Source organism: Somniosus microcephalus, chromosome 15 (genome assembly GCF_052327205.1).
Source record: "Somniosus microcephalus isolate GS21.2 chromosome 15, FLI_Smic_1.0, whole genome shotgun sequence".
Classification (NCBI taxonomy): Eukaryota; Metazoa; Chordata; class Chondrichthyes; order Squaliformes; family Somniosidae; genus Somniosus; species Somniosus microcephalus.
Window position 1 is genome coordinate 99342436 of NC_141001.1, and position 25968 is coordinate 99368403.

The 25968-nt window shown below is 45.8% G+C and overlaps 1 protein-coding gene across 1 annotated transcript in view; it reads right to left on the bottom strand.

Annotated features, from left to right (window-relative positions):
• prmt3 (protein arginine methyltransferase 3) overlaps window positions 1-25968 on the bottom strand; it is a 245501-nt gene that overhangs the window by 47600 nt on the left and 171933 nt on the right. Inside the window, exons 13-14 of the mRNA XM_086007535.1 lie at window positions 6951-7001; window positions 3884-3971 (exon numbers count right to left, since the gene is read on the bottom strand). Coding sequence (XP_085863661.1) covers window positions 3884-3971; window positions 6951-7001 — 139 coding nt within the window. The remainder of the gene's footprint in view (window positions 1-3883; window positions 3972-6950; window positions 7002-25968) is intronic.

Here is a 25968-nt window from a genome sequence, read left to right on the forward strand (position 1 = left end):
CCTTCAACCTGAATTAATGGAAAAATACTGGATGGAAAACAATCACGGGCTAATGCGCCGGCTACAAAGCAACATCATCTGCTCCCTGGATCTGCCTCGTACATTTCCAGAAGGTATCCTGCTAGCTGGATTTAACAAGACCTGCATAATATCAGGACTGAGTAGAGCAATTTGTCAATGTCATCTTGATCTAACATGACTGATGTTTTTTTGCAGCTCTGCTGCTCCCGTATGCAGGAGTGCAGAGTCTTGCTGGGGTTTAGTTGCGTCACCCCAGTCTTATCGCACACCTTCGGCTGTAAGTACACTGCACTGTACTGCTGCATGCAGATTAATAGGGAATTGAAATTCATTAAAAAGACGGCACCGGTTTGTTAAATTTACGCACCAGGGCAGCAAAAAGCGCCTCTCCTTCTCCCAGAGTGACGAAGGCTGTTACAGACCCCTCACGCAAAATGCTCTGCCAAAGCATCAATGGATGAAAAATAGTATTGCAGAGAACACTATATATGCATCACTAAACAAGGGCTATTGGGATCTTGCTGCAAGCAGGGATTTAACTGCGACACTGAGCAGGCAGAAAGCCAATCAAGGATGTAAAATCTCAATTAAATGCCTAATGCCACAAGAGACAATTTCAGATCAAAGCTGTGCTTTAGAGTGGAAAAGGATACTTGCAGAACACGAGTACAATGTTAAAGCTAGCTCTATAATTATATCACGGAAAATGCACTTTCAAAGACGAGGAGACTGGATATAGCAAAAAATGTGTTAACAAAATTTTCAATGTAAAATAAAACATACCAAAAAATGGGATTAAAAAAGTGATCACGTTATTTGCTCTTTATTAAATAACACTGACTGATTATTCATGTATCAACTCTATGTATACCAGATACTTGGATTTAGATTTTTTGTCATTTTACAGGGGAAAAAAATAGGCTCATCATGAAAATAACTGAATATGTAATCTTATAATGCAGTTAATTCCCCGATTCATTTTACTGTTTTAAGATGACATCAGTTCAAACTATACTGTACCTTATTCAGAACCAAATGAACATTGCATTGTTTACTGGAGGTGGAGAACTTTGGGAATTAAAAATTCCAACCGCAAAGAAAAATATTAGACAACAGCATTAACAACGACGGTACTCGTGACTCCTAGTTTCGTTTTTAGTGTTGCAAGTATTTGACTTTTTAATCGGAAGGAATTTATTTTAGATGCCTAACTATTTCAGCTTATGCCACCACTTTCAATTGCAATATCTGCTCCAATTTCTTAAATCCAGCACCGTCGGTGCTTCTGTCAGTTCACGTTTCTGGCCTGTAACAACAGGCTTCAGTTAAAGGGCAGGGAGCAGCATATGAGGGGAAAAGCTTATAATGGGATGTCTAGTTTGGCTCTCCATTCGATGGCCTCCTGAGATGCCGAGTGGAGAAATGAGGTGCCTCCTGCAACAGATCTTAGCGGGCAGGTTGACGTGATGTGCTCCATGATCTGAGACTCATGGCCGCAGTCGCACATCGGGTTGTCCCTCATCTTCCACTTGACAAATCTTTCAATTTAAAAGAATTTCCAAGCCTGGAGCCCAAAAAATGGATGAAACACTGCCCCCAAAAAATGGTCACTTGTTAGCAGCACAAACGAGACTGATGATGGAAGAAAACGAATGAGAGGTTGACACGTCCAGGTAAGTTTAAGGCACATGCATGAGTTGTAACCGAAGGGATCTTAAAAGGGAAGTTCACCCCTTACAAGTTTAATGTCATCTTGTTAAACAAAGCCCTGAAATAGGGAGGGTTTAATTTGTACTTTTACACCATAGATGCCACTAATAATGTAAGATAACAGATTTGTATATCTTTTGCACCAAGGAGCAAATACAATTTGACTCACAAAGAATACACACCATGTTATATAAGATATAATGTGCATCTATAAGCAGAAACATCAATGGAGCCGAGTTACAAACAGAAAATTCTGGAAATACTCGGCAGGTCAGGCAGCATCTGTGGTGAGAGAAACAGAGTTCATGGCCCAGAAATTCGGGTCTCCACGGGTGAGTACACACGGGGTACTCACCCGTAAGCCCAATGGAAGTGCCGGTTTTGTGCATGCACTGCGCATGTGCGGGAAACCGGCACTTCCGTTCCCCTGAAAGAAGGGGTTAAGAGGTGGAACGTGTGCACAGGAGAGGCAGCGCGTGCGCATCGAACTTCCGTTTTTTTTGCAGGTTTTCCCGGGAGGGTAAGTCTCCAGGAGTTACACTTTTAAAAAGCAGGCGCAAGGCCTGCTTTTTACAAGGTAAGTGGTGAATTAATTAAAATTAAAAATAATAAACCTGTGGAAAAAATGTTTTAAATACTTTAAAGAAAGGTAAGTTTATTTTTATCCCCGTTAGAAAGTGTATTTAATTTTTTCAAAAATTTAAATTATTGTTTAAAATAGTTATTTCATGTAATTTATAGTTTATTTTAAAAATGTGATTAAAAAAAAAAAAATATTTGAAGATTTAGTGATGTTTTGGGGCTTATAGTATTTATAGGTTTGACAGCTCTTCCTGTCAAACTTATGAATGAAGCATTCCCTGCTACCATTGGCTCTCCATGGCCCACGTGATCCCAGGGGACGCATCGAACTAACTGCGCCCCTGGGATACGCAAGCACTGCGCGCCAGCAGTTGGAGGAGGCCCAGGATTGGAATCCCACGCGGGCCCACAGCTCAACGGCCGGCGCGCAAGGTAAGTGCAGGTCGGGGGCTTGCACCCGCGGGAAGCCCCCGACCCGAATTTCTGGGCCATTATATAATGTGCATCTATAAGCAGAAACATCAATGGAGCTGAGTTACAAACAGAAAATGCTGGAAATACTCAGCAGGTCAGGCAGCATCTGTGGTGAGAGAAACAGAGTTAACGTTTCAGGTCGAAAGGTCACCGACCTGAAACGTTAACTCATGTTTCTCTCTCCACAGATGCTGCCTGACCTGCTGAGTATTTCCAGCATTTTCTGTTTCTATTTCAGATTTCCAGCATTCGCAGTATTTTGCTTTTGTGACACGGAGCTGAGGATTGTTAATTACACTTAGCCAGATATTAGGCTGTATTTATTTCCAATTATGATTGTTTAGTCAGCTTTTTACCACGATTTAAACAGATGGAGCCTGCCTAATTTCAGCCAAGGTTTTTCAGGTGCTGACATTTGGTGAGGTTGAAAAGGACAATGCCACTTTCCCTTCAGGTTAGGTTATTAACCAGAGGGAATATGGCCTGTTAGCATCTGCCTCTTTAATTCATTTGATGCAATGCAAAGATTCTTCAAGGTAAAACTCAAAGAGGAGGGCAGCTGGCTCAATTGATCCACTGGCATAGACCCAGGTTAATCTTTGAATACGCACTGGACAGCCATGGCTTATAATTCTGTTTGCACTACTGCCATTATTCTTGCTGCTGTCATTCATAAAAAGCATCAAATGTGCGTGCGATCCTACCCATCAAATTCACATAAAACCAATGCTCAAAAAGGAATTCACAATAGTTAATAGAAGTAAAACAAAAAAGATAACTAAAGACAGCCTTAAGTTCTGTTTCTTCTATCACCTATCAATGCACCAGACAGAATCAGCTATCCCCAAACCAAAAGCAAAATACTGCGGATGCTGGAAATCTGAAATAAAAACAGAAAATGCTGGAAATACTCAGCAGGCCAGGCAGCATCCGTGGAGAGAGAAACAGAGTTAACGTTTCAGGTCGATGACCCTTCGTCAGTTCTGGTGAAGGGTCATCGACCTGAAACGTTAACTCTGTTTCTCTATCCCCAAAGCCGTGTGCTTTATGAATGCCTCACCTCTATGTATGGGTGCATGCTGGACAAACCAATTACCTTTTTTGACCGAGACCGGCTGCTCTAGAAGAAACACAGTTTGCTTCCAGTGTGTTTTGGTGCTTCTTGGACCAGTGGAGAACATGACCTAAAAAAAAAAGTTCAAAGGTACCCGATGAGAAACAACATTTCTGATGGACCGGCACCACACCCGATCGCATGAAATACCACCTCCTGAAAATTCACATAGCTGCTCACAACAGCAAGGTGATAATCTACATCCTAGAGTACTTAAGGGTAATCTACATCCTAGGGTACTTAAGGAAGTGGCCCTAGAAATAGTAGATGCATTGCTGGTCATCTTCCAAAATTCTATAGACTCTGGAACAGTTCCCATGGATTGGAGGATAGCTAATGTAACCCCACTATTTAAAAAGGGTGGTAAAGAGAAAACGGGGAATTATAGACCGGTAAGCCTGACATCGGTAGTGGGGAAAATGCTAGAGTCCATTATAAAAGATGTAATAGCAGAGCACTTGGAAAACAATGACAGGATCGGACAAAGTCAACATGGATTTACAAAAAGTAAATCAAGCTTGACTAATCTACTGGAATTTTTTGAGGATGTAACTGGTAGAATAGATAAGGGAGAACCAGTGGATGTGGTGTATTTGGACTTTGAGAAGGTTTTCGATAAGGTCCCGCATAAGAGATTAGCGTGCAAAGTTAAAGCACTTGGGATTGGGGGGTAAGGTACTGTCTTGGATAGAGAACTGGTTGGCAGACAGGAAGCAAAGAGTTGGAATAAATGGGTCTTTTTCTGAATGGCAGGCAGTGACTACTGGGGTACCGCAGGGATCGGTGCTAGGACCCCAGTTATTCACAATATATATAAATGATCTAGACGAGGGAACTAGATGTATTGGGCCAGTAATTCTGGTCCCAACGCGTGAGTACGGACGGTGTACTCACGCGTGGGCCCGTTGGAAGTGCCGGATTTCAGCATGCACAGCGCATGCGCGGGAAACCGGCATTTCCTCTCCATCGAACTAAGGGGTTAAGAGGTCTAACGCGCGCGCGCGCAGGACTCTGCGCGCACGCGTTGAACTTCCTTCGTTTTGACAGGTTTGCGCGTGTGCAAGGGCCTGAACTTTTTAGAAATGAAAAAAGGAGGCGTAAGGAGTGGATTCTTGAAGGTAAGTGGTCTATTATTTAAAATTATTACATTTTTTCCACAGCTTCATTGTTTTTAAGGACTTTACAGTAAGGTAAGTTTATTTTTAGACCCGATTTCGTAAAAAATTATTTTTTTCAAAAATGTTATTAATTGTTTTTTAAAGTTATTTATAGTTTATTTAATTATTGGGATGTTTTTTAAAATTTTAATTAAAGTTAAACTAGTCTTTTGGGCGCCCGTACTTTTCATGAGTTTGACAGTCTTTACTATCAAACTCATGAATGAGTTTCCCCTCCCCTGATTCGCTGCCCAGTGCTCACCTGATCCCAGCCGGCACATCGCACTAACTACGCCGCTGGATCAGGTAAGCACATCGCGCCGACATCTGAACCGGGCCAGTGACAGGAAATGCAAGCAGGCCCGGGCTTCAGATGTCAGCGCGCAGGGCGAGTGCAGGTCGGGGGCTTGCATGCGCGGCAAGCACCCGATCCTAATTTCTGGCCCAATATCTCCAAGTTTACAGACGACACAAAGCTGGGTGGGCGTGTGTGCTGTGAGGAGGATGCCGAGAAACTCCAGGATGATTTGGACAGGTTGGGTGATTGGGCAGAAGCATGGCAGATGCAATATAACGTGGATAAATGCGAGGTTATCCACTCTGATGTCAAAAACAGGAAGGCAGATTATTATCTGAATGGCAATAGATTGGGAGAAGGGGAAGTGCAACGAGACCTGGGTGTCCTTGTGCACCAGTCGCTGAAGGTAAGCATGCAGGTGCAGCAGGCGGTTGAGAAGGCAAACGGTATGTTGGCCGTCGTAGCAAGAGGGTTTGAGTACAGGAACAAGGATGTCTTGCTGCAGTTGTACAGGGCCTTGGTGAGACCACACCTTGAGTATTGTGTGCAGTTTTGGTCGCCTTGTCTGAGGAAGGATGTTCTTGCCATGGAGAGAGTGCAGCGAAGATTCACCAGGCTGATACCTGGGATGGCAGGAATGACGTATGAGGAGAGAGTGAGTCGATTAGGCTTATATTCGCTAGAGTTTAGAAGAATGAGAGGCGATCTCATTGAAACTTATAAAATTCTAACAGGACTAGACAGACTAGATGCAGGAAGGATGTTCCCGATGGCGGGGATTCCAGAACCAGGGGTTACAGTCTAAGGATAAGGGGTAGGCCATTTAGGACTGAGATGAGGAGGAATTTCTTCACCCAGAGAGTGGTGAACCTGTGGAATTCTCTGCCACACAGGGCAGTTGAGGTCAATTCATTAAATATATTCAAGGAGTTGGATATATTTCTTGAGGCTAAAGGGATCAATGGATATGGGGAGAAAGCAGGGACAGGGTACTGAATTTGGATGATCAGCCATGATCTCATTAAATGATGGAGTGGGCTTGAGGAGCTGAATGGCCTACTCCTGCTCCTATCTTCTATGTTTCTATGTATCGAAGGGTCTTCGCATAAATCCAGAGGGAGCTGCTGTGTATTCCCGGCATTCCCTGTTTGCTGCTGTTGAAAGTTCAGCACAGATTTAATCTCAACAGCTAATATCTCCGCATTGTACAACACAGAAGCAAGCGGGGAGAAAAGCTTACATTTTAGAAAATGGCCAAGGAACCAGAGGGGAGATGAGGAGAATTTTTTTTAGGTAGCGAGTTGTTATGATCTGAAGTGCGGTGGCTGATAGGGTGGTGGAAGGAGATTCAATAGTAACTTTCAAAAGGGAATTGGATGTACACGTGAAAAGGCAATACTTGCAGGGCTATGTGGGACTAATTGGATAGCCCTTTGCAAGAGCCAGCACACCCACAGTGGGCCGAATGGGTTCCTTCTGTGTTGTATGATTCTACGACAGATTTGCCTTCTGGCAGAATTACTTAGCAACTAATTTGACAAGCATCCTGTTCTGAGATAATTGCACAGTCACTGTGCAGAGCTGGGGCCCTTACCTTATTGCTGCAATTCTTCTCAAATAAGATATCAAAGTGGCCAGAAATTGCCTGGGAAAAAAAAAATCGCAACACAAAATCAAAAAACCATAAATGTGTACAATTCGCTGAATAATGTGGCAGCAGATACAAGACATTTGCGGTGAGTTAATGCTGGCATTCACTTTGAGACTTGGATTTTGTTACTTTTTCAAAACTTAATTTTTCCCCATAGCTGCAATAAACATCTATCACAAATATAGTAGTGCATCACCTTAAACCATTTATATGGCATCTTTCCCAATGGAGTAATAAAAATGATAACTGTACAGCCAGCCGCAGAATAACGTCGTCATCGAGCAACTTTCAGCTCCTACAATAACAACTTGCCTGTATATGGCGCCTTCAACATAGTAAGACGTCCCAAGGCGCCACACGGGGCGTTATCAGACAAAATTTGACACCGAGCCACAGAAGGAGATATTAGGTAGGTGACCAAAAGCTTGGTCACGGAGGGAGGTTTAAAGGAGCGTCTTAAAGGAGGGAGGTGTGGAGAGGCGGAGAGGTTTAGGGAGTGAATTCCAGAGCTTAGGCAGCTGAAGGCACAGCCGCCAATGATCGGGCGACGGAATTCGGGGATGCACAAGAGGCCAGAATTGGGGGAGCGCAGAGTTATTAGAGGGTTGAAGCCCTATCTTTGACCAACACACTGTAAAATCAGTTAACTGAGATTTAATTTGAGCAATATCACAGATCCACAGGTATGCGTTTCGCAATCAAGAAATTAGTGGCATTTTTTTAGCATGAAGTCTGAATGGCAGTTTAACCATATTTTCATTTTGAAAGAAAGAACGTGCATTCATATAGCGCCTTTAACAGATTTAGGACATTCCAAACCGCTTCACAGCCAGTGAAATACTTTTCAAGCGTGGTCGCTGTTGTAATGTATGAAACACAGCAGCCAATTTATGTACAGCAAGGCCCTACAAATAGCAATGAGATGATAACCAGATAAACTGTTTTAGGTGTAGGTTGAGGGATAAATGTGGCCAGGACACCAGGAGGACTCTTCCTGCTCTTCCTGGAATAGTGCAATGGGATCTCTTACATCCACCTGTGAAGGCCTTGGTTTAACATCTCATCCGAAAAATGGCACCTCCTACAGTGCAGTGCTCCCCCAGCACTGCACTGAAGCGTTAGCCTGGATTATGGGCTCAAGTCTCTGGCGTGGGGCCTGAACCCACAACCTATTTTGGAATAAAAAGCAGAAAATGCTGGAAATACTCAGCAGGTCAGGCAGCATCTGTGAAGAGAGAAACAGGTCGAGACCTTTCGTCAGAACTGGAAAAAAGCAGGAAATGGAACAGATTTTTAAGCAAGTGTAGGAGCTGGGAAAGGGAGGAGATGAAAGAACAAAAGGGAAGGTCTGTGATAGGATAGAAGGCAGGAGAAGAAAAGAGGCATTAAGAGATATTCAAGGCAAGAGGAGATGGTAATGGGACAGGTTAAGAAACAAAAGATGGCTCTAGATGAAGTGTAAATTGCGCTGGCAGAATGAAAGACAGCTGCCATGTGGGAGAGAAGAACAGAAGGCCAAACAAAAAGTGTGGGGAAAAAAACTATTGGAACGCAACAAAGATCATTTAAGAACTTGCATATGTCCAAAGAACATATGTCTCCACTGGTCCTATCACCATCTCGTCTCGTTTTGAATACCTCTTAATGTCTCTTCTCTTTTGTTCTCTCCCAGCCCGGCCTCTCAATCGATTTCATTCCCTGTGCCTCTTTAGTCTTGATAAAGGGTTCTGACCTGAAACGTTGACTCTAATTTCTTTCCACGGATGTTGCCTGGCCTGCTGAGTTTTTCCAGCATTTTCTGTTGTTATGTCCAAAGAACAGGCATGGTCGGGGGATGGGCAGTGGGCTCAGGTAACTTTAACCTTGCAGCTAGAACTTGCAGTTAGGGATAAAATGCACCCACTATTAGAGCCAGGGGAACTTAAACAGCAGAAGAGAGGAGACTGTGGGGAAAAGAGCAAAGGATGGCCAAGGATGGCAAAGGAGCTCCCTAGGGAGCTGCCAGCACAGGAGCCATCTTGGGTATCTTGGAACTAGTTGGGCATCTCAGAGACTCTCCTAGCGGTATAAACGAGTGCCTCGTGACTCTACGGCTCACCCTAGCCCGGAACCAGTGCGCTACGGTCATCAGTGCGTACGCCCCAACACTGGAAGCCACAGGCGAGACCAAAGAGGAATTCTACACCAGCCTCGAACAATCCCTGTCCCAAGTCCCAACGGGCGATAAGCTGATCCTCCTTGGAGACTTCAACGCCAGAGTTGGAAAGGACACTGACCTCTGGGGAGGTGTGATCGGCAGAGAGTGGGTAGGGAAAGCCAACTCCAACCATACCCTCCTCCTGTCGAAATGCTTACAACATGGCTTTGTCATAACCAACACCTTGTTCCGTCAGAGAGACAAGTACAAGGCTTCATGGTAGCACCCTCGCTCCAAGCACTGGCATCTGCTGGACTACGTCATCGTCCGAGTGAGGGACCGCAAGGACGTCCGCATCACCCGCGCCATGACAGGAGCTGACGACTGTTGGACAGACCACCGCCTAATCCGCTCTGTCATCTCCATCAATGTAGCCACAAAACAACGGCGGCAACAGAAACAATGCCGCAGGAAAATCAACGCTGGAGCACTCAAAGACCCTGCTAAGAAAGCCCTATTCATCCTGCGCCTCACAAACAACCTGACGGATCCCAGTGATGCAGAGACACAGAGTGCCCACAGCGCCTGGTCTGCACTCAAGGCCTCCATAATCAGCACCTGTGAAGAGACGCTCGGTCACTCGACCAGGAAACACCAAGACTGGTTCGACGAGAACGACCAGGAGATCCAGGAGCTAATAAGCCGCAAGCGCAAGGCATTCCTGATCTGGAAACAGCAACAGAACGAGAGCAAGAAAGCAGCTCTACAGACGCCTGAAGGCCGAGGTCCAACAACAAACTCGCGACCTAAAGAACAGATGGTGGGTGGAGAAAGCGCAGGAGATCCAGCAGCTAGCCGACAACCACGACGTGCGTGGCTTCTTTAGCGCAGTCAAGACCACCTACGGCCCAAGCACCCAAGGCCCTACCCCACTGTGGGCCAAGAACGGGGAGGTGCTCATCAAGGACAGAGAGGCAGTCAGTGCCCGCTGGAAGGAGCAATTCGAAGATCTCCTTAACTGAGACTCTGTCTTCGACGCGAGTGTCCTCAACTCCATCCCGCAGCATGCTACCCACCACCATCTCAGCACAACCCCAGCCCGGCATGAGGTTGAAAAGGCCATCCGACAACTGAAGAACAACAAGGCCTCAGGAGCAGATGGAATCCCCGCCGAGGCACTAAAGCATGGCGGAGAAGCACTACTGGCGTGAATTCATGAACTCATTTCTCTTATCTGGAAGGAGGAGAGCATGCCAGGGGATCTCAGAGACGCCGTAATTGTGACCATCTTCAAGAAAGGTGACAAGTCCGATTGCGGTAATTACACAGGAGTTTCCCTGCTGTCTGCCACAGGGAAAGTCATCGCAAGAATCCTCCTCAATCCGCCGAAGATCTCCTCCCAGAGTCGCAATGCGGATTCCGCCCACTAAGGGGCACAATGGACATGATCTTCACTGCACGTCAATTACAAGAGAAATGCAGGGAACAGCACCAACCACTGTACATGGCCATCTTTGATCTCACAAAGGCCTTCGACACTGTCAACCGTGAGGGATTATGGCGTGTCCTCCTCAAATTCGGCTGCCCTCAAAAATTTGTCACTATCCTCCGCCTGCTTCACGACGACATGCGAGCCGTGATCCTGACCAACGGTTCCACCACAGACCGAATTCACGTACGAACCGGAGTCAAGCAAGGATGTGTCATCGCACCAACGCTCTTCTCGATCTTCCTTGCTGCAATGCTCCATCTCACCCTCAGTAAGCTCCCCACTGGAGTGAAGCTAATTTACAGAACAAACGGGAAACTGTTCAACCTCCGTCGCCTCCAGTCCAGATCCAAGGTCGTCCCATCCTCTGTCGTCGAATTACAGTATGCAGACGGCGCTTGCGTCTGCGCTCACTCGGAGGTCGAACTCCAAACCATTGTCAACACCTAAACCGAAGCGTACGAGAGCATGGGCCTTACACTAAACATCCGTAAGACAAAGATCCTCTACCAACCTGCCCCCGCCACACAGTACTGCCCCCCCGATTATCAAAAGCCACGACAAGGCCTTGGACAACGTGGACCACTTTCCATACCTCGGGAGCCTACTGTCAACAAGGGCAGACGTCGACAACGAAGTCCAACACCGCCTTCAGTGTGCCAGTGCAGCTTTCGGTCGCCTGAGGAAGAGAGTGTTTGAAGACCAGGACCTCAAACCCAGCACGAAGCTCATGGTCTACAGAGCAGCAGTGATACCCGCCCTGCTGTATGCTTCAGAGACATGGATCATGTACAGCAGGCACCTCAAAGCACTGGAGAGGTACCACCAACTCTGCCTCCACAAGATCCTGCAAATCCATTGGCAGGATAGGCGCACCAACGTCAGTGTTCTTGCTCAGGCCAACATCCCCAGCATCGAAGCTTTGACCACGCTCGATCAGCTCCGATGGACGGGTCACATTGTCCGCATACCCGATACGAGACTCCCAAAACTAGTGCTCTACTCGGAGCTCCGGCACGGCAAGAGAGCCCCAGGTGGGCAGAGGAAACGCTTCAAGGACACCCTCAAAGCCTCCTTGAAAAAGTGTAACATCCCCACCGACACCTGGGAATCCCTGGCCCAAGATCGCACAAAGTGGAGGAGAAGCATCCGGGAAGGCGCCGAACACCTCGAGTCTCTTCGCCGGGAGCAAGCGGAAGCCAAGCGCAGGCAGCGCAAGGAGCGCACGTCAACCCAAGCACCCCACCCGCCCGCCCCTTCAACCACCGTGTGCCCCACCTGTGACAGAGACTGTAGGTCCCGCATTGGACTCATCAGTCACCTGAGAACTCATTTTTAATGTGGAAGCAAGTCATCCTCGGTTCCGAGGGACTGCCTAAGAAGAAGATATGTCTAAAATATTTTGACACTGATCCCCAAGGCGGCACTCAACCTGTAGCAGGGGATAGTAGCCATGATGTGGAGGTGCCGGTGTTGGACTGGGGTGGACAAATGTGGGAAGTCACACAACACTATTGCCTCACAGCGCCAGGGACCCGGGTTCGAATCCGGCCTCGGGCGACTGTCTGTGTGGAGTTTGCACATTCTCCCCGTGTTTGCGTGGGTTTCCTCCGGGTGCTCCGGTTTCATCCCACAGTCCAAAGATGTGCGGGTTAGGTTGATTGGCTATGATAAAATTGACCCTTAGTGTTAGGGGGATTAAATACGCGGGGTTACGGGGATCGGGTGGGATATGTGTCGGTGCAGGCTCAATGGGCCGAAATGGCCTCTATCTGCACTGTGGGGTTTCTGTGATTCTGTGAACACCAGGTTATAGTCGAACAGCTTTATTTGAAATCACAAGCTTTCGGAGGACGAAGGAGCAGCGCTCCGAAAGCTTGTGATTTCAAATAAAGCTCTTGGACTATAACCTGGTGTTGTGTGACTTTCCCACATTTGTAGCAGGGGAGGCAGTCTACCTTCTTCTAGACATCCATCGCTGTCACTCTGAGTCAATCACTTTGAAGCCACACAATGTGGCGGAGGACAACTGTCATCTTCCACTCTTTCTGGCAAACTTAAAAATGGTTACAAAAGCAGTGCGAGCGCGAGAGAAGTCAACAACACTGGCTGAAAACATCTGGTCCGTTGAGCTCAAAAAGAAGATTCTACACAATTATTCAATTAGCACAAAAATAACAGATGATGAAAATAAACTTCTGTTGGTGCGGAAGACAATAGCAAACTGCTGCTGCTGCTGACGAAGGGAGGAAGAGAACAGAGAGGCTGTATAATTGTTATACATACACACACTCGCAGACAAGACTGCATATACAGAGAAGACTGTAAATCGCTCAGGTAAGTCGATTGAGAGACGGGGGGTGGGTGGTGGAACCCAGGCAGGGAAGGACCAATGTTCCCTGTAATTATTTTTGGTGCCATGCGGCCCCTTTAAGCGGCTCTGCGGACCATTCTGATGGGGTTTTTGCATTTAAAAGCCGTCAAACTGGCTGTGCGGTTTCCCTGGAGCGCCGCGCGGCCGCATAGCTTACAGGGAACGTTGGGGAGGACTGCACTTTTTTTGTGGGGCTGGGGAGTAATCCCATTTCTCCTGGCCCCAGAAGGAAATTTTTAAAAGATGACCTTTTGGGGCCCCTTCTGGCCCCGACTCCGGTAAAGCCACAGCCGTGTCCCCATTCAGGCCCATGTTTAATAGCGGTCGGGCCCCGATGACGTTGGCCGAGTACGATCTGCACATTTAAAGAAGGCCCCAGCTGGCTTCTGGGATCGGTGCAGTCCCGCGGGCAATTTTAACTACCCGCTCGCCCGGTTCCCGCTGGGCAGGCAGGGTTAAAATCGCTTCTTATGTGTCTGCAGGGTTATTCAATTGGGAGTCTAACCCAATTGTGTCCACACGTTTTAACACTGGTCACTATTTATGATCAGGAGACCTGGCTGATTGATGTTCTTCCCCTCCCTATTGTAGGGACACTAAAGCCAATTTTAGTGCCTCCCAGCTTGGGTCAACTCACGGCTCTTAAGCACTATATAGGTGGGACAAGGAGACCTGAACTCTATCAGCTGTATTCTATATTGCAAGTGAATCGCACCTCCTCATCTCAACACCATCGGAGACTTACAAAAATCTGGGTCTATGATTCTGACGTTGGGATAAGGGAGCGTAATATAAATCCAGGAGCCAACTTGCGTGTTTGAGGTCTATGGGGATCTGTATAATAGCGCATGTCTACAGAGATTGGTTCCCCACTGTGAATTGCTCTCCTGCAACCTAAGCACTAAATATAAAAACACTGTAACTCAGTCGAGACCAGGGACCAAACCTGGAACCTCTGTGGTCTGTGTCGCTCCGTACTATGTTATGCAATGCAGTTACCCACTGAACCATCAAAATTAGGCAGTGTCCCCAGGTAATATTCCCACATGGGATGACAGCAATGTCCAATTTGTAAGTGCAGGTTGAATGAATGAGCAAATATGGTCCATGTGTATAAATACATTTGGTAACTGATGTAATCATCCATATCTGAGGCCAAAGGCTTTCTCCAAGACTGGTAAGTGCAGAGGGTTTGAAAAAAAAGAAAGACTTGCATTTATATAGCACCTTTCTCGACCTCAGGATGTCCCAAGGTGCTTTACAACCAATGAAGTACTTTTTGAAGTGGAGTCACTGTTGCAATGTAGGAAACGCAGCAGCCAATTTGCGCACAGCAAGCTCCCACAAACAGCAGTGTGATAATGACCAGATAATCTGTTTTTGTTATGTTGGTTGAGGGATAAATATTGGCTTGGACATCGGGGATAACTCCCCTGCTCTTCTTCGAAAGAGCGCCATGGGATCTTTTACGTCTGAGAGCGCAGACGGGGACTCGGTTTAACGTCTGAAAGACGGCACCTCCGACAGTGCCGCACTCCCTCAGCACTGCACTGGAGTGTCAGGCTAGGTTTTGTGTTCAAGTCTCTGGAGTGGGACTTGAACCCACAACCTTCTGACTCAGAGGCGAGAGCGCTAACCACTGAGCCACGGCTGACACAGGGGCTTTTCCTACCAGCCCAAGGCCTGCTTTTCCACCTATTCATAGTTAATGGTATAAAAATGTATCTTGGGTACATGTTAAGTTGTAATCTAGAAGCTGGGGCAGGCTCCAGCCATGAGAAGAATCCAGGTTCCCATCAACATCGCTTCTTCCACATATGTATAATCTGTACAATTTACCCTGTCATGGGCTCTGGCCCCAGTGCAGTTAACTGCTCAATGAATGTCCTGCGTAAATAATCAAACCTGGCCTGTTGCCTCCCTCCACACCCCCTCCGGTCATACTGGCCATGGCAGCACAGGAACACATCGTTGTAGCATCTTTTCAGTGCTTTTACGCTGTGCTACTGTTGCTGACACCCATCTATACATTTACTGCTACTAAAGATAAACGTACCCATCTTCACAAGTCCGGTGGCAGTTTTTGTCTGGGTCATCCAATTGGCCACTTCTAGGTAAGCGTTCCAGGCATCATCCCAACCAACGTGCTGAGTCAGCATCGTCCTGGTATGTACGGGTGCCGTGATGCCAGCCACTATAGGTGTCATTACTTTGTGCATGCCCAATGGACAAAGCGTCAAAGCCCAGGCACCTGTGCAGAATCAGCATGTTTATGACATGGGAGCCAGTCGACACGAGAGACCGCCTTCTATGTAGCGCATAAATGCGAGACTGTGGCACATGCAAGCCGCTCTCCGCGGACCCAACCCAAAGCCCAATGTAGTAGAACTGCTTCGATTGTTAAGTTATTTACTTTTCCTCCTCTTACCCACCCTAATTTGCTTGGTCCCCATTGTTTCTGACTCTATTAAAATGCTTGTTCCATCTTTTCAGTTCTGAAAATGGGACAGTGTCTGAAACATTAATCTACCTGTGGCTCAGTGGGTAGCGCTCTCGGCTCTGAGTCAGAAAGGTTGTGGGTTCAAGTCACACTCCAGAGACTTGAGCACAAAAATCTAGGCTGACACTCCAGTGCAATGTTGAGGGAGTGCTGCACTGTCAGAGATGCCGTCTTTCAGATGAGATGTTAAACCGAGGTCCCGTCAGCTCTCTCAGGCGGACGTAAAAGATCCCATGGCACTATTTTGAAGAGGAGCAGGTGAGTTATCCCTGGTGTCCTGGCCAATATTTATCCCTCAATCAACAAAAAACAGATTAACTGGTCATTATCACATTGCTGTTTGTGGGAGCTTGCTGTGCGCAAATCGGCTGTCGCATTTCCTACATTACAACAGTGACTACACTTCAAAAAGTACTTCATTGGTTGTAAAGCGCTTTGGGACGTCCGGTGGTCATGAAAGCCGCTATATAAATGCAAGTCTTTCTTTTCCTTTGAATCTGTCCTTTCTCCTCTACCAGTACTGATTAACCTGCTGTGTATTTCCTCTTTTTGTTTCGTTCACTTCCAATCTGCTTGTCTCAATCAAGGTTTGGCTTCCAAACTGTTAACGCCTAATTACCACGTTATTGGGAGAGGTTGTGCACCAGTCAATAAGCCACACATTTCCTTCAACCTTGCAGACGATTCTGTTGATTCCTCTTGGGAAACCATTTGGTGAGTTTTGATTTGGTTCACCCGTCACTGCTTTGCACTCCATTTGCAGAGCGTAGGGGCACTTTTCTACCTCTGCCATTCAATTTCAGCTGAGGCTGAAATGTCCAATTTCCATGTGAGGTCAATGAGCTTCCTAACCCTATGGATTTTTCACCAGCTCTGCCACTAGAGCCAGACCGAGAACGTCAGCAGCGCAGAGGCCACCACCATAAAGCTGTAGATGAACTTTATGGCCGTCATTCTGAAAACATGGGCACATTTTTCAGTCTAGTCATCCAATTCTAATTATAACTAAATCGATCAGTTAAACTTTTATGAATATCCAGAATATACTTTAAACCAAGCAAGAATCAATTAAAGAAAGACTTGCATTTATATAGCGCCTTTCATGACCACCAGACATCCCAAAGTGCTTTACAGCCAATGAAGTACTTTTTGAAGTGCAGTCACTGTTGCAATGCAGGAAATGAGGCAGCCAATTTGCGCACAGCAAGCTCCCACAGACAGCAATGTGATAATGACCAGAATAATCTGTTTTTTTGATGTTGATGGAGGGGTAAATATTGGCCAGGACAATGCAAGTGATCAATTAAAGCGAATGATGGCACGAGAACAAAAGCAAAATACTGCATTGATTAATTATCGGTAATGTATATTCCTGGGATACAAGCAGCTACAGATAGCGCAGAATCATAGAATGATGCAGCACAGAAGAAGGCCATTGAGCCGATCGTGTCTGTGCCGGCTCTTTGGTAGAGCTATACAATTAATACCACTCCCCTGCTGTTTTCCCCATAGCCCCATAACTGTTTCTGATCATCTTTGAGTTTCTTGTTGTATGGTGCTTATGACTGTATTGGAATTCATGAGCATTTTCGGCAATGTTATAAACCACAGAATACAATTCAGAGATTTGGCGGTTTGGCATTCATCTGAATCCAGAGACTGGATTCTTGCAGATTATTAACAGACTGTGCCCGATTGTTATTGGCCCAGAAATTCGGGTCTCCACGGGCGAGTACGCGCTGGGTACTCATGCGTAGGCCCAATGAAAGTGCCGGTTTCGTGCATGCACTGCGCATGCGCGGGAAACCGGCACTTCCGTTCCCCTGAAAGAAGGGGTTGACAGGTGGAACGCGTGCGCCAGAGAGGCAGCGCGTGCGCATCGAACTTACGCTTTTTTTTGCAGCGTTCTCCGGGAGGGTAAGTCTCCAGGAGTTATACTTTTAAAAAGCAGGCGCAAGGCCTGCTTTTAACAAGGTAAGTGGTGAATTAATTAAAATTAAAACATTAAAAATGTAATTTAAAAAAAAAAATTATTTGAAGTTTTAGTGATGTTTTGGGGCTTATAGTATTTATAGGTTTGACAGCTCTTCCTGTCAAACTTATGAATGAAGCATTCCCTGCTACCATTGGCTCTCCATGGCCCACGTGATCTCAGGGGACGCATCGAACTAACTGCGCCCCTGGGATACGCAAGCACTGCGCGCCAGCAGTTGGAGGAGGCCCAGGATCGGAATCCCACGCGGGCCCACAGCTCAACGACCGGCGCGCTAGGTAAGTGCAGGTCGGGGGCTTGTACCCGTGGGAAGCCCCTGACCCGAATTTCTGGGCCATTATAACAGAGGAGTGCTAATTTTCCACAATTTTTGTTCAACAGCGATGAATTGAGATTTCAGTACGCCTTCATATTACTTTTTGTAGCACTGGACATCTCATTTTTTTCTCCGGATATTGAAATGCACAAGAACAGCTTGCATTAATATAGCATCTGCCACATAGAAAACATCCCAGCGAGCTTTACAGAAGGGCGAGAGGAAACAGACGCAAGGGATGAAAGGACAGACACCGAGCTCGAGTAGAAGAGTTAGGAAAAATGACCAAGAGCTTGTTCAAAAAGCTGGGCTCCGTGAAGGTGGAGAGAGAAATGGAGACGTTTAGTCCAGGGTATGGAGCCGAGGCGCCTGAAGGTTCTGCCACCAATTGTGGGGAGAGGGAAGGGGGGTTGTTGCACAAAATGCCAAAGTTTGAGGACCAAAGGATACAGTTGGGAATGGGAATGAATAACCTAAATGCTCTGCCATCAATAGTGTGGTAATGAAAGAGGCAGGGGCAAATGCTCAAAAGCCCAGAGTTGGAGGACCATAAGGTGCAGGAAGGAAAGAAAGACAGACTTCCATTTATATAGCGTCTTTCACGACCTCGGGACATCCCAAAGCGCTTTACAGCTAATGAAGTGCTTTTTGAAGTGTAGTTACTGTTGTAATGACCAGCTAATCTGTTTTTAAGTAATGTTGGTTGAGGTATGAATATTGGCCAGGACACCGGGGAGAACTCCCCTGCTCTTCTTCGAAATAGTGCCATGGGATCTTTTACGTCCACCTGAGAGCGCAGATGGGGCCTCAGTTTAACGTCTCATCTGAAAGACGGCACCTCAGACAGTGCAGCACTCCCTCAGTACTGCACTGGAGTGTCAGCCTGGATTTTGTGCTCAACTCGCTGGAGTGAAGGAAGATTTTAAATTCAATGTATCGGGGGACAGGAGAGCAATACAGATCAGAAAGGATGGGAGGAAGGGGCTGACTGGCGAACAGGAGATAGTGTGGGGCAGCAGAGTCATAGAGGCCATTCCTTCTGCATATAAGCATTGCAGCTTATGGAGGATAGAGGATGGAAAACCAGCAAGAAGAACATTGAAGAAATTAAGCCTGGAGATGACGAAAGAATTTAGGCAGCAGTGGAGCTGAAGTAGCGTCAGAGGCAGGCAATGTTATAGAGATGGAAGCAAACAATCTTGGTGATGGATAGGTTGTGGGGTTTGAAGCTTAGTTCTGAGCTGAACGGGACATCAAGATTTTGCACAGTCTTGTTCAGCTTGATTGAGTGGTCAGGCTGGGGAATGGCATCAGTGGCAAGGGAGAGAAGTTTCTGGCAGAGAACATAAACAACGGCTTTGGTCTTCCTTGTGTTTAGCTGGAGGAAAGTTTGACTCGCCCAAGATCTGGCGTCAAGCAGGCAATCTGACAGCACGGAGGTGGTCGGGGATGTGGTGGTGAAGTAGAGTGGGGTGCAATCAGCACACAGGCTGACTCCATGGTTGAGCATGTCACCGAAGATGAGGAAGAGGATAGGGTGAAGACAAATCCTTGGGGTACTCTGGAGGTAACTGTGTGGGACCAGGAAGAGAAGCCATTGCTAGAGATATAAATACAGTATTCAGTAGATTATAATTGATGCTTCCAGGTTCCAGATTCCCTGAGGTGGGGGGGATTTAAACTGGGAGCGGTTTTGGGTGGGCAAGGCGAACATCACCACCCCCCCTGCACCATCAGTTTGAAGCCCGGGCTACTTTAACTCCTGGGCCTCATTTACATTCTGCCATCCAGCTGCCCGCCAGAAACACGCGTAAAGAGGTAGCTGGCTGCCTCCGGCAGATGAAGGTCAAGCAGCCCAGAGGCCGCCCACTAGCACTCAGGTAAGTCGCGGGGGAGGGAGGCCAGTGTTGGCAAGGCCTCGTGGGTGAGAAGGGAGGGCAGCCCACGGCAGCAGAGGCCCAGGCTTTCTTTGTGGGGGCCAGAGGAACACTCCTGACCTAGTCATAGAGTCATAACGGCACAGGAGGCCGCCATTCGGCCCATCGAGTCCGTGCCGGCTCTCTTTGGAGCAATCCAGTCACTCCCATTCCCCCGCTCTATCCCCGTAGGCCTGCAAGTTTATTTCCCTCAAGTGCCTATCCAGTCTCCCCTTGAAAACATTGAGTGTCGCCGATTCCACCACTTCCGTTGGCAGCGAATTCCAGGTCACCACCACTCGCTGTGTAAAAAAGTTTTTCCTCACATCCCCCCTGTATCTCTTGCCCAAAACCTTAAACCTGTGTCTCCTAGTCCTTGTACCATCAACTAGTGGGAACAGCCTTTCCCCGTCTAGCTTATCCAAACCCGTCATAATCTTGTACAACTATATCAAATCACCCCTCAACCTCCTTTGCTCTAATGAAAACAAATCCAGCTTCTCCAACCTGTCCTTGTAGCTAAGATTCCCCATCCCAGGAACCATTCTGGTAAATCTCCTCTGCACCCTCTCAAGGGCCTTCACATCCTTCCTAAAGTGTGGTGACCAGAACTGGATGCAATACTCCAGTTGTGGCCTAGCCAGCATTTTATAACCTCATAAAGATAAGTTTAAAACTTGCATTTTGGGGCCTTCGCTTCAGGTTTTACTGAGCCCAATTTGCATGTATTAATGAGGCCCCCAGCCGAGTCAGACAGGCACCATGGCCACCTATAAAAATGCCCAGTTGAAGCGACAAGGGGTGTGAATGAGGCAGTACGTTTTTGGAATCGATTTTAACTGCGCACTCAGTCAGTTTATTCTGCACAGGGCGGTTAAAATCAACCCTTCTGAGTAGTGCCAATCATTAAGAGCACTTCTGCTTCACTCTTCAGGGTATTTGTTCAAATTAATTAAGTTACCCCGTGCAATCAGAAGCTTCATGGATATTAAACCATCTTTGACGTACTGAGAAAGTAAGTCTCCTGTGACAGTGGAGGAGGAAGAAATTTAGAGCTAGTATATTTTAAGACATCCTTTCAGTTTGTAATTTTGCTGCTTTCGTTTAAAGTAACTGGAAATTATATTTACGCCTTTAAATTCAATCACATAGAACATGCAGCTTTTGAGCCAAATACCATATATTAGGGGAAATAATGCTAGAGTGAGAAAACTGAAGTAGATGAACTGCACAGGTACAGCACATAATCCACACTTCATATAATTGTTATACATTTACAGTTGGCTCCGAGGGATTGTTCCTTTTAATCACTGCAGAGCTTGTTAATTCACCTACAGAACAGATTAATGCAAATCAGTGTATATTGACATGGACAAGTCAGATTGAACAAGGTTTGTGCAACACAATTGAACGAAATTATATGACAGGGGCTGATGAATTCTAATCGTGTCTGAAAAGCACACGTTATTATTCTCAGTTACAGAACCACAGTGATCAATACACACTGCCCTCCCCCCACACAGCATCTTCACTCAGATCATGTTTGTCTGCTGCCACGGCAGTCTATAATGTGCAGCAGGCTTCTCGCATTGACAGTCCCCCATGGAAAATATTAAGCAAGGAAAATGAGAGACAAGTGACTGCGATCTGTGGCACTTTCAGCTCCACAGCTCCCTGGAGAGCCAGGCTGATGGACTCGAGTTATCTGACTATACTTATCATTTGTCCTCTTGTTCTTGAGCAACATAAACTAGGAAATGGTGATGACCAGGCACCTAAGGATAAATAACTGCAGCTGAATGCTGACAAGACAGTTCATAAAAATGGGACTGGGTGGGAGGCGTCACAATTTTGGGGGTAATTCAGTCTTTTGTTCCCAATAAATACCTCGTCAAGGCAAACAGCATGGGTCAAGGACAAATAAATTGAAATCTTTAAAAGCCAACAGCTGCAGCAGTTACTAAAGACTCTTGTTAATCTTCCAGAAAAATTAAAATAAATGAATTCCCATCTAAAAAAACCAGACCACCTGCTACCTTCTGCTAGGAGCAGACAAGAAATCCATAAAAATTAACAATTTCTGACAGGTGAAGAAAGTTAAGCATCCATACTTTTTTGTTGAGCATCAAGCTTTAAATGAAGTCTGTTTTTTTTAGCTCATAAATATTCCATTTTCTTTCGAACCGCAAATGTCCGGATTCTATCAGACATTATACAGTGACGTAATTTTCTGTACATTTGAAATTGTAAGAAGTAGAATTAATTAAATATATGCAAACATGAGATATTTCATTTTTAATGGGTCAATTATCCTCAAATTCGCTACGAAACACCATTGTGGGGGCACCACAAGGATTGCAGCAGTTCAAGAAGACCCACCACCTTCTCAGAAAAAGAAAAAGACTTGCATTTATGTAGCGCCTTCCACAACCACTGGTCGTCCCAAAGCGCTTTACAGCCAATGAAGTACTTCTGAAGTGTAGTCACTGTTGCAATGCAGCAGCCAATTTACGCACAGCAAGCTCCCAGAAGCAGCAACGTGATAATGACCAGATAATCAGTTTTAGTGACAGGACAACTAAGGATGGGGCAATAAATGCCGGCCTCGTCAGTTTCGCCCACATCCCAAGAACAAATTTTACAAAACTGTTAATTCAAAATATTCTGAAAACAAACACCCAAGAGAAATCCCACAAATGGGGCAAGAACACTCTTCTATTTTTTTCTCAGCAGATTTTGTCCTTCTATACAAATAAGCTCAGGGAAGAATATCAACCCAAACTGCCCTTCAAACTTTCATCTATAGAACTGTATGCAGTGCAAAGAACTAGCGCTCCTCAATTACAACACCCAAGTGCTTCAATAGAACACAACAGCAGCTTAAACCCAAACAGAAACAAGTAACTTGCATAGAGTTCGAAAGAAAAGGCAGCGGGCAAACTTGCATCTGTAACAAAAAAATCTCTGTGCACCGTCCCAACATACACAGTGCACCTCAGGAAACACTTTACAGTTCACTAATACACGTCCTTTGGTTTGTGTAGTGTGACCAGAAGTTATAATCTCAAACTGGGAGATACAGAACACAGAAATAAATTATACATTATAATCAAAGAAAGTCTCTAGAATGGAGGCAAAACACTGTGACAACAGAGCGATTATAACAACAGCACATACTGTCCCAACTATATGTAACAAGAAAGAAAGGAAGGAAGAATGAACGAACTTGCATTTATGCAACAGTTTTCACAACCTCAAGATGTCCCAAAGGACTTCACAGCCAATGAAGTATTTTGAAGTGTAGTCCCCGGCATACTATAGGGAAATGCAGCACCCAATTTGCATGCGGCAAGGTCCCAGAAACAGCAAGGAGATAAATGATCAGATGATCTATTATTGGCAGTGTTGATTGAGAGATAAATGTTGGCCAGGATACCAGGAGAACTTCTTCGAATAGTGCCATCGGATCTTTTAAGTCCACCTGTGAGGGCAGGCGGGGTCTCGGTTTAATAACTCACCTGAAAAATGGCACCTCTGACAGTGACAGCACTCCCTCAGTATTGCATTGAAGTGTCGGCCTAGATTTTGCACTCAAGTCTTTGGAGTGGAGCTGGAACTCAAAACCTTCAAACTCAGAGAGTGCTACTACTGAGCTAAGGCTACAAAGTTAGCATTCACAAACTGTGCTAGCACGAAACCTATAACTGATACTTCCAATTTTCTAGAATATGTGCATACACATCTAAATATGACGTGCAAATAGTTGACTGACATCAATAACACTGGCTCAATAGTAAGAAGAATGATTACTGACACCAAGGTAAAAACTGAAGGATCCAACCAATCATTCTACAGGATAATATGGTCATTATCACGTTGCTGTTTGTGTGAGCTTGCTGTGTGTAAATCGGCTGTTGCATTTCCTACATTACAACAGTCTTCAAAAGTACTTCATTGGCTGTAAAGCGCTTTGGGACATCCTGAGGTCATGAAAGGCGCTACATAAATGCAGGTTCTTTCTTTGCGGAAACATACCAAAAATGATGATTTCACCCAATTTTACCCATATATGTGATAAAAGAAATAACTTATATTTATACAGTGCCTAATTGGGATATCTCAACACATTTTACAAATAACTTGTAATTTAAGCAAATGGAGCAGTCAATCTGCACACAGCAAGGTCCCATAAATAGCAAATAAATAAATGACTAGAAAGTCTGTTTTGGTGGCAGGAGACCAGGAGAACTCCATGCTCTTCTTTGAATAATGCCACGGGGTCTATTGAGTCAACCTGAGGTAGGCCGGGCCCAAGTTTAATGCCTCATTCATAAGGCAGCACCTCTGACAAAGCAGCACTTCCTCGGTACTGCACTGAAGTCACCCTAGATTATGTCCTCAAGTCTTTCACAAGGCTTGAACACGCATTCTTCTGACTCAGGGGCAGAAGTGCTGCCAAGTAAGTCAATCTGACACTCGATGGGCCACAAATGGTTGCATGCAACAGCATCTAACCCAAGCTAGCAGACAAATGAATTATCACACATAATACTGACCAATGGCATTGGAAGTAAAGGTGGCAAAACAAGTTATCCAATAATGAAGTAGCTCATGTCAGCCTAAGCAGGACTACGACATCATCCAGGCTTGGACTGACAAGTGGCAGGTAAACGTAAGTGCCAGGCAAACGTAAGTGCCAGGCAATGACCGTGTCCAAAAACTTAAAGCTCAACCTCCTCTCGCTGACCTTCCAACAGCACCATCACCGCAGAGTCCCTACCATAAACATCTTTGGGGAGGGGTGCGGTCACCACTGACCAGAAGCTTAACTGGACCAAGAGCTGGGCAGAGGCTGGGTACGCTAATGAGTGGCTCACCTTCTGACCCCTCAACACCTCTCCACCACCTACAAGGCTCAAAATCAGGAGTACGATGGAATACTCATCATTCACCTGAACAGCTGCAGGTACAATACTCGAGAAGCTCAACATCATCCCAGGACAGAGCATCGCCGTTCAGTCAAGATTCTGGAATTCTCTACTTAACACCATTGAGAGAGCATCATCACCATAAGGACTGCAGTGGTTCAAGGCGGCAGCCCACCATCACCATTCAGGTCAACAAAGGGTGGAGGTTAAATGCGGCTTCGCTGGCTTCACCCCCAGCTAGCCAACAGAACAGCACTTTAAATTTTTATTGATGAACAGGACTGTCCGTGCTCAACACACCTCCTGTAGCCATAAACTCTGAGAATCAAGAAAAGAAACAAATTGTAAGTTCGTTTCATGCTCTGATGGCTAAATGGAAATCAAGCTTCTGAAATTTGGTGGGCTTCTCACTCCAACGTATCTTAACCTTCAAAATTATTAAATTGCTTTTTTTTTTATTTTAAAAGGGGTACTTTGCATACATTTGAATCCAGCACATTAACAGAAAAGCAAAGACTGCCATTCATGTTCCATAAAAATGTGATGAATTTATTCAGCTTACAGTGCTCCGCAACCTGAATGTTTGCTTCAGTAAATTGGAAAATACAGATAAGCTGTGCCTTTTGAATATATTTTCAATATCCTGTCAACGTTTGCTCTCCTGCTGTTCTGTTAAGGACATGTTTCAGTCAGCCGAACTGGACACGCTAGGTGGTAGTTTCTGTCAATTTTCTTCAGTGCAGCGCTGCACCTTTAATTATTCACCATAATGATTCTATGTATAAAAACTCAATGCAGCACACCAGCAAAATAAAATCAAACAGCACAAATCTTGCACCACATTGCAACAGGCAGCCAGTTCACAGGCGCTTGCACAATCACACGTTTTCTTTAATGCTCTTCTGCCAACTGATGACATCATTTACATCGCCATCGTGCTTTTTTTGCTAAGCATGCTAGGATATTGCTTCACAATACGCAGAGCTCTATAAAGAAACAGACCAGTGCAATGTAGAAAGCAGAGTCTTTCCAAACAACAAACACTGGAATAAAGTACCTCGTGACATAGAAACATAGAAAAATAGGAGCAAGAGTAGGCCATTCGGCCCTTCGAGCCTGCTCCGTCGTTCAATATGGTCATGGCTGATCCTCTATCTCAATACCATATTCCCGCTCTCTCCCCAAACCCCTTGATGCCTTTTGTGTCTAGAAATCTATCTATCTATCTCCTTCTTAAATATATTCAGTGACTTGACATCCACAGCCTTCTGTGGTAGAGAATTCCACAGGTTCACCTCATCTCAGTCC